Raw genomic sequence first — 10341 nt, 5'->3', positions numbered from 1 at the left:
GGTATCCCCTGCTATTTATTTTTTCAATATTTTCAATGTACAGAATTGACTCTTCTACAGATTTATTATATGTATATATTTATAATGAATCGAAATGAGTGTAAAACTGATTTTATGAATAGGTAAAGATTTCACTAATAGTTACTTAATTGCTCTCATATGACACCAATATAAAAACGTATAAGGTATTGATTGAAATAAAAGATTAAGAGTTACTCATTGTTTTATTCCCTAAATTAACATTAGTGTTTACACTTTGATGGGATGCATACAGTGTGGTGGTGGATAGTGTACAGTGTGGTCTACAATAAAATTATAATACACTAATATGTTCCAACTACGAGCACTAAGATATGGTAGGGAACGGCGACCTCTCGCGTCCGGCATTGGTTCAGACCATGATGCGAAGCGAGAGGGACAGGAGCGCCGTTTCCCCGCTTAAAACAAAAGTACTCTACTTAATTACGTTGCTGGCCGTTGGTGGGAGCTTTTAAAAAAGGCGATTTTGTCCTTTTATATATATTTAATTAAAATAAAGGTTACATTAAGTACTTATGACTAATTAAACTAAAGACGACCTCAAGCTTCGGCTGTTATGTCATAAATCATAATAGTAATCACAGATTTCAATATTGTTTAGCCTATCTTAAAAACACTTAATTTTGTAAGTTGATTTATATTGTTTACTCTATCCTTAAGACCCTTAATTTTGTATAAGTATGTACGATTGATTTACAAACTTTCTTTGTTCCCACGGACTTGCAAGTGTTTATTTGAATTGTTCCATATATAAACCCGGCCTGTGGCACTGGAAGTCATTCTATTCCGAACTCTCGACATCATCGTAAATCCATATATCTTAGACTAGTTCTATTGTAAGATTATTATTAATTATAATTGTGTTAATAAGTAATAAATATATTTTTAAACCATTTGAGTTGCTTACTGCGTAACAACGCGATCGAGCGAGATCCTCCATTGATTCTCGATCGATTGTCCCATGAGAACGGTATGCGCGCACGGTCAGCACTTTCGTAAGTCTTTTTGAGTATCACTCACTTATTGCGTATCACTTGCAACACTTCACTGTTAGTCATAAATTGTTAGGTACTATAGGTATTAGGAACCACTTACATAATATAGATAACATTGTTTTAAATAGTATTAAAATAATTATAATTATAACATTTTTATTAAAACTTTTTAATTATATTAAGATGAATAGGTTGGTAACATTAATTAAGAATATCAAATACAAATCTTAGGCATTAATTATTAATAAAGTAATGTTTTAATATTTTCATTTTTTTCAGTTTTACTTTTAACTTAATATTGCACAAACTGAAAGAAAAACAAAAAAAGTAAATCACTACAATAGGTACGCAACACAATAGGTAAGGAGGTACAGATCCTTATAAATTCGATAGGCTCTTAGAGCCAAATAAGAACAATATACATGATCACAATAATGCGTCTTTCAGTCTGTTTTTTAAATGTTAAACTTACTTTTATCTTTGGATGTATTCCTTATAAAATCTATTTTATTATACCTATATCATTGGAGTTAAGTATTGCCTTGTTCTTTTACAATAATAATTTCTTATACTTAGTATCACATACACCTTCAGAATGTCGTTGCTACTGCCGTGTACCCTGCCCAGCAACGATGTCACACGCTTGCCTCCCAACGCGTAAAAATCATCAACGCGCGCTTCGGCAAACACCGAGGACGCACTGCAGAACCGCGGCAGTCGCAACAACATCCTGAATACATTTTTATATTGCACTCGCAGCGCGCTGTATGCCCTTTGAGTATAACTGACCCACAGGCCGCTCGTGTAAAAAGATTGGCAATAAGCTTTGAAAAGCGTTAACTTGACTTCCACATTACAACGAGCAAACCTTCGAGCCAACATGTTACCCCGGACAGCCAGCGCCCTGCGTTCACGTTCGATATCTTCATCATCTTTTAGGCCATCAGTGACAATATGCCCTAGATATTTAAATTTGTGTACCCTGGTAAGAGGAGAACCATTTAGACAAATAGGTTCATGCAGGGTTTTGTCACCTAGGCCGAAAAACATACACTCGCTCTTGGCTACATTGTATAAGAGGCCATGACTCTCGGCATATCTCTCACAGACCCTCAGTAAATTGCGAAGAGCTCCAATTGATGGGCTCAACAGCACCATGTCGTCAGCATAGCTTATATTATTTACAGCCACTCCATCAATGTAACAGCCCGCATGCATGCTGCTGAACTCACCAATCAGATGGTTCACATATACATTAAAAAGAGTGGGCGAAGAAATTCCCCCTTGTCTCACGCCACACTCTAGCTTATACTCCTCAGAAAAGCAATTTGCCCACTTTACAACATTAGACTGGTTGCCATACCAAAATTTCAAAATCTCCACTAGTTCTGTAGGTACATTTTGTTCGTGAAGTTTATCCCACAGGACCCCATAACAAACTAGATCAAACGCTTTTGATAAATCTAGATAACAAGCATAAACAGGTGTTTTACGATTTAAGTAATAATCGTGGGCTTCAAACCGAGAATAGCACTCTCCGTGGAAAGGCCCGGCTGGAAGCCAAATTGCGCGTGGTGCAGGTTTATCGTTTTACTTAGATGATTGTTAACAAAAGTATCCAGTACTTTAGCTAGAATCGTAGCCAGGAAGATGGGACGATAATTATTTTTGTCACCTATATCTGCGGTTTTACATTTAACGATTGGTACCACTATTGTTCGCATGAGGTCCCGTGGGAGATACCTGTGACTAATACATAGGGAGAAAAACATGGCCAATACTCTGGGTAAATGACAGCCCGCATGCCGTAGATGTTCAACACTCAAGCTGTCATGCCCAGGAGACTTGCCGCGAGTCATTTTATTAATAACATTCTTAACCTCTTTAGGTTTTACTTGTATAATTGTCGCGGTATCTGGCTGGCAGCATTTTGTTGAGTTCGGAGACACACGAGGATTTACCTTAAAATGAGCTTTAAATAAATTAGCTATCTTATGCGGATCTCTTTCAGCGTCAATACATTCAGCCCGGCTTTGTTTTACATTATGTTTATTAGTGCATTGCCAGAACTTTCTAAAATCACGCTCTTTACAATGAGATGCTAACAAGTCCATTTTTATTTGTTCTGCGTGGTCTTGGCACCACTTAAGGCGGGATTTGAAAATTTTTCTACTTTGGCACATGGCTTCATACATTTGACCACATGATGGCTTGCCATGCCAGACCCAGTTTTTGAAAGAGGTTTTAGCCTTTTCATGTGCCTCCTTTACATGCTTATTCCAACCAGACACCGGTTTTTTACTACTATATCTACTTTGACTAACAATATCACAACTTTCTATACTAGCAGTTTGCAGTGTTGCTATAATACTGTCATACATTCTATCTACACTGTCGTGGTGTTCTTTGTTATTACAATATTTATCAGCGCATTTTTGGAAGTCATTCGGAAAATCAATACACCTAAGAGCATCATTACAGATTTCACGATACCTTTGTATTTGTGCTGATGTTCTATATCCCCAAACTATTCTGTTAGGTACACAATCTGCAGTCAATTTCTTATGTCGTACAATATTATAATTACACTCAATCTCAACAGGAAAATGGTCTGACCAGAAAACATTGTAATGTATTTTTATGTTAGATATAATTTTGTAACCCAAATTGCAATAAGGTGTTCGACTTTAGCATGCTTTGGTAGTATTTTACATATGTATATCTAATAAATAGTTCATCATAATTTGGTTTACATTTTAATTTAACTTTTTTTGCTAACTAGGTATTTGAGTAGTCTAATCTGTAAATTCTTTGTACGATCCATTTGTGTTCTAAATGTTGAGTCCGCCAGTGCATAATAAAGTACATTCAAGATTTTTCTATTCACGAACTTACTGAGATGATACAATTTACCCAGAACTGTTTGCCATTTATAACATACACTATTTACATGTAGTTTCCAGTTAAGATTAGTATCCAGTTAAGTTAGTGTAGCAATAAATATTTTTGTTTGTAATAAGTATTAGTGACTATAAAATTATAACTAATTGTATGACAAGTACAAAAAAAGTATTTTAATTAAAACCCTAGAATATACTAAGTCATTTTGGCAATGTCCTAAGATTGATTTGTAGGTATACGGGCTTTTACAGTAACATAAATAAATTAAAATAGTTTGTTTTCCACGGACTCGAGTGCGTACCGCTGTTGTACAGGCTGTATACCTTCATATTCTAGACTATCAGTGTCCATATTATTAATCTTCTTAAGGCTTATTTTCTCAATCACTTGGTCCCATTTGCCTGATAATTTTAACCCACCTACCCGATTGAATGTAAACGGCTTACGTTTCCTGATTTCAATTGCTTCTCGTATACGTCTTGAACGATCACAGGGATCATTAGAGATAACTTCTACACGATCTTCTATCGAGTGACCAGGGCCTGAATCAAGTACGTGTTCAGCTACAGCTGTCTTTTCAATTTCTTTATTTTTTAAAGCTGCTTTGTGCTCCTTGAATCTCTTGGCTATGGTTCGTCGCGTTTGTCCAATGTAGTACATTCCACAGCTACAATTTATTTTGTAGATGCCCGGTTTTTGTAACCGTAAGTCATCCTTTGGTTTGCTTAGTAATTGTTTGATTTTTGTTCCCGATTGATATATTGTAGGTATCGAATATTTCCTTACTAAGAGCGACCCGATCTTATCAGTCACTCCCTGAATGTATGGCAAGTAAATTGGTCGTGTTTTTCCCTGAGGTTGTCCACATTTCTTTAGTTGTTTAAAACGCCTATTCATGTGATATCCATTTTTGGGCAGCACCTTAGACAAGTTGTCCAATTCTTGTTCTAAATGTTCAGAGTCACAGAGGTCGTGTAATCTGTTTTTCAATGATGTGATTTTAGATTGCAAGAGGCGGGGGTGATGATGCGATGTTGCATTTGGGAACCTGCCTGCAGCTGTAGATTTCCAGTAAATGCCATGTGACAAAGTTCCATCTGCTCGCACCGATAGTTCGATACCCAGGAATGCCAAAGTTCTATCTGTTTCCATTTTATATGTAAATTTCATATTTGCATGAATGGAGTTTAGGTCCCTAATATATTGCTCAATATCCTGTTGACTCCCAGTGAAGATACAGAAGATTTCATCAACGTTTCGTTTCCACACTTTGATGATATTCTTATATTGACGTAATACCTCCGCCTCAAAGTATTCCATCCAAAGATTAGCCAATATGGGAGCGACAGGGTTACCCATTGTTAATCCATCAATCTGGAGGTAACACTTGTCTTGGAAAAGAAAGTAATTGCCGGTTAAAAGGTTTCTAAGTAAATTCATATAGTTTGACGACATTCTGTTGCTTTCCAGTTTATTTTGCACTATATTCACACATTCCGTTATAGAAATATTAGAAAAAAGTGCCTGCACATTCAAATTTACCATGATATCATTAGGTTCCAATTTGATGTCTTTGATTATCTCTACAAAATGTCTTGAATCCTTCACAAAGTTTGCTGATTGCTCGACAAATGGCTGTAAAACCTGCGCCATGTGTCTAGCAAGATTATAAGTTGGAGAATTAATTTGATGTACAATGGGCTGCAATAGTACTTTATCCTCACGCATTATAGGCGAACCATACAGTCCAGGTGGTTTTTGAGATGCTGATTTAGGTAATTTCTCAAACTCGTCATTAGTAAAAACGATTCGATTGTCTGAAACCGTCTGTAAATGGTGCGTTTTGGCTTTAGTATTGTATGACACAGGCATGTACAATTTCTCATTATTCAACAAATCTTTCATTTGGTTAATGTAGTCAGATTTGTTCATGATCACAATCACGTTTTCTTTGTAGGATTGAAGTACTTTAATGTCTTCATTATTTTGGATAGTTTTTAATGCTAGTCTTTCTTTTTTTGTAATATTGCTGGGTGGCAGTTCTGAATCGCACAGTATAATCGCGACTTCATGTCTTATAGTTTCTGCATCATTAACATTTTCTATTAACGCTTCGATTTTGGCGATTATATTCTCATAAGGTATTCGATTAGGGGTTGTAACAAAGTACAAACCTTTAGACAATACGCTTATCGTTGCTTTATCTAACTTTTTAGACAATAAATTCCTTACCTTCATTTTCTAGTTATGTTGTTGTGATCGGGATCAGCACCCTTAGTGTGAGTTACGTTCAAAGTAATATTAATTAATATTAATAGTGATAATTTGGCGCTAAAAAGGACCAAATGACATTGACAGTTTGAACGAATGAATTAATGAAAACCGTAACAAAAATATGTCTAATATCAGTATATTGTATCATCGGTAAGTGCTATTTAATTTAATTTAAATAAATATTTGGCTTAAAATAAGTGACATATTTTTTATATCTACAAACTAAATGAGAATGTGTAATAAGTGACATAGTTTTTTATATCTACAAACCAAAACTCGGTGTTGCTTGTTAATAATTTATTCATTAAAAATCTTAACGTGAAGCATAATTTCATGTGTGTAATTATATTTAATAAAAAAGTGTGGCATTTATTAGTATCTCAATTAAATGTTATTTAATTGACTCCAAAGCATTGTAGCGAATCAACCATATTTACATATCGAAGTATGATATGATAAGATATACATAGAAAGTCAAATTGATTGTTTTAAATTTCGATTTATTGTTCTTGATTGCTTTTATTTTATATCGTCAAAAGGACACTATAAAAATTGATACTAAGTATATGATTTGTAACTACATAGTTACCGTACTTGTAAACTAAGACTCAATTGTGAGTTTTTTTCAGAGCTACTTAATCACATTTTTTTTATGTTAATTGGGCTGACGTTTCGCCGCTATCTCGCCTTCTTTAGCAAAGTCGACGTTTATTTATTGGTACGTATTTAATTAAATATATCCATATTTTACAGATAAAATATATACGGTACAGTCTTATTAATAAACATTTATGCATCCTATATAAATGCGTTATAGCTTATTCATTACTAATAAACAATGTAAAGGGATTGTCATCATATACACCCGTTATAACAGTGCATAAGTGTATGTCAGTCGGGTGAGCTTGTTTAGAGTGTACCTATATAACTGTAAGCTATTCAGTATATTCTATTAGATTATTACTATGACTGCACGGTTGGTGCGGTGGCTGGGCAACTGGCTGCCGCGCAACGGGTAGCGGGTTCGATTCCCGCACGGAGCAACTCTTTGTGTGATCCACAAATTGTTGTTTCGGGTCTGGGTGTCATGTGTATGTGAACCTGTATGTTTGTAAACGCACCCACAGGAGAATATCCTAGTGTGGGGCAACGTTAAAAAAAAAAAAAATTATAACATACATCTTGGTAGTAAAACAGAGTATATAAAAGGACATAATTATGGCAACATTGGGTGCAATAAACGTGATAAATCGTAACTCTGCCCGTTTTATTCATAAAAACTACGCAGTGATATTATAACCAACAAATAACTTATTATCGTGTGACGTATTTTAATTTAGTATTAATTATTATGCATAATAATTTTGATTTTGATAATTGCTATATCTTGTTTCATTTTATATATTTATTTTGATTTTATATATTTGTATATTATAGTTGATATTATCTGATAATTTTTGACAGCCATTTTGATATTCTCGAGTTGGACGATAAGGAATCAACAAGAAAGAGACAAGCTTATAAAACACGCTTTGATACCATTTCTTTGGAAGAAGGTGAGTTTATTTATTTATTTGGAAAACCAGTGGTTGTTACATTAGGACTTTTGTCTAAACACTAATGTTATAAATAATTTAAATGCACTACTTTTTAAGGTGTCACAACATGCACTGTAAGACAACATAACGATGACACTTTGATCAGTTAAAAAGAAAATATACAATAAAATGTTAAAATATAATAAAACACATACAAATAAAACAGTGTAACATACATGCAAAATTACACATCATTATGACAATCAAAACAAACTAACAAAAATAAACAAGGTAAGTACTGGTACGTCAGAGAAGTGGTGGACTTGATCCGAGAAGACAGAACAAACAAAGAAGGGTGGCGACTTTTCTGTAATGCTTCAAGTTTGTGTAGCTCTCAGGGTATGGGCGCGGCAAGAAGTGGCACATAACATACATGACAAGAGTCAAAAATCAAACACTAAGAATGCAAACACTTACTCACACATGCTGTGCTGCACAACATTGCAATGAAAATGGGAGAAAATGCGTACATTTAAATGTTTGAAACTGGTAATCATCCACCATTTCATCAACAGCAGAGACAGGGTGTAGACAATACTACTGGAAAAATTGCAAGGCAATCGTTTATAAGAACATATTTTTGACAAATATTTCCTTAAAATAAAAGAACAAGTTTATACAGAGAATTGATTTTATTTATTTGAGTTTCTAGTAAAATATTTCCTTATTCTAAATTTAGACGAAGCTCATGTTCAGGTCGTGCACACTCATGGGCTTTTAGCATGTGTTTGTGCCTTTATAACAGTTCTCATTGAGAACTTGATACATTATGATAATAATCATGAAACCAAAAAAATATTATATTGTCAATGGTATTGGCTCTATAGATCTCTGTACAGATCTATAATGAATATTATAAATTATGTGTCTGTTTGTTTGTCCAGCTTACACAACAGAACGGAGCTAGAACTTGAATGATATTTAAAAGGATAATAAATAATACAGTTTACATATTTACGATTTCAGATAATTTAAGTGATGGCAGGCCGCTGCGTTGTTTAGCCGTTCGGCTAGCAAGCATGTTTGCTTGTGCCGATTCATCCTTGTCTTTGGGATCGAGGTAATGTACATGTTTTATACAGTAACGTAGATCTTGTATGGTGGTTTCAAAGCGCTATTAATGCAGTTCCCAAGAGCCACTCATGAAACTGTGTACACTTTTTTTATATGTATATGTTGCTCTAAAAGCGCAAACTGCGGTAAATTCTAATATTTTTCAGTAAGACCTAAGATTTACCAACCCTTATTAGTTAAATGCCGAACAATTATGTGGTTTGAACTTTTACCACCATTAAATTGGGAAATCATAGGATTTACATCAAAGGCGCTAAAAAAACCATGGAGTAAAGTGCTGGGCTCGTCTCGTACTCATGGGTAGCTGGTAACACCCGCTAGCTGCACCGTCACCGCTGCACAGTGTTTTAGAAATCCTTCGGGGAGAACATTTTTAGCTAATAGCGTATATCGATGTAGTTCGTCCTAATAACACAAATTGCAAAAGAAACCCCATGTCAATTATTTTTAGTTTTCGAGAAAAAATAATACTAAAGTTGCTAATTTGGAGTGTGGTTTAAATAGGATTTTTTTATTATTTTTCTTTTCTCTTTAAAATAAAGAGCATTTGATATCCGGATTTTATCACATATATTTATGTGTTATTCAAGCTTTACAACAGGAATGAATTGTAACTACGTACAAAGATATTTGCAAAAAATCCAATTTTAGTTTCTATTTTTTATTTTTTTATTGACATAGTTTCCGCACGAAATCTTCATGGTAAATGATAGTTAGCCTTTTGTACTATGTACTTAAATAAGATCAGCCACATAATCCGTGGTATTACAAAATTATAGACAATTGAAAAAAAAACTAAGCACCTTTATTATTACAAATAGCAAAGTCAACAATCAGCACTTTGCTTTTTAAGTGATACAATCATTTTATCTAGAGCAGTCGACATTTTAGAAGATGATGCTTAAAAAAATTCTTATTTAATCCACCATATAGATATGGATAATTGTTTTATTGTGTACTAGCTTTTGCCCGCGACTTCGTCCGCGTGGTTGTGTTTGTGGTTGGTGGTCAAAATGCTGCCGTTACAGGGTTACTTCCGCATTAATAAAATTAGTATGGTAGTAGGGATATTGGCGATTAAAATAAATAGGTAGGTACGACTCAAACGCGAATGAGCCAGGCAACAGTATTAACAAAATTCAAGCAAACATTATTCTCCTCTATCAACCGTTCTACGCCTTCAATTAACAATGTTTTTTTGTTTTTTTTTTACATTTAATGGGCATGGTGGATCACGCCTGCCCATAAGCAACCTATTCACTCGGGCCTTGAAGACACCCAAGTTATACCCATCAGGAAACACAGACTCCGGCAAGGAGTTCCACTCCCTAGCAGTTCGCACAAGGAAGCTTGAAGCGAAGCGCTTCGTGCGAGTGGGTGGGATATCTACCATGAAGCGGTGACGCCTCGCCGATTGTCTTGTGGTTCGATGATGAAAAGGACTAGGGGAATCGAGTTGT

General features: G+C 34.8%; 1 protein-coding gene across 1 annotated transcript; it reads right to left on the bottom strand.

Annotated features, from left to right (window-relative positions):
- Positions 1–4199: 4199 nt before the first annotated feature.
- LOC126910672 (uncharacterized) lies at positions 4200–5294 on the bottom strand. The gene has a single exon (XM_050693554.1). The coding sequence runs from the start codon at positions 5292–5294 to the stop codon at positions 4200–4202; it is 1095 nt and encodes a 364-aa protein (XP_050549511.1).
- Positions 5295–10341: the final 5047 nt, after the last annotated feature.

Source organism: Spodoptera frugiperda, chromosome 4 (assembly GCF_023101765.2).
Source record: "Spodoptera frugiperda isolate SF20-4 chromosome 4, AGI-APGP_CSIRO_Sfru_2.0, whole genome shotgun sequence".
Classification (NCBI taxonomy): domain Eukaryota; kingdom Metazoa; phylum Arthropoda; class Insecta; order Lepidoptera; family Noctuidae; genus Spodoptera; species Spodoptera frugiperda.
Note: the sequence above shows the minus strand (reverse complement) of the source record. Positions and strands in the feature narration are given on the sequence as shown.

Bases quoted from the DNA above. Each gene is read 5' to 3' on its own strand.
- LOC126910672 (XM_050693554.1), bottom strand. From the start codon at position 5,294: ATGGGTAACCCTGTCGCTCCCATATTGGCTAATCTTTGGATGGAATAC.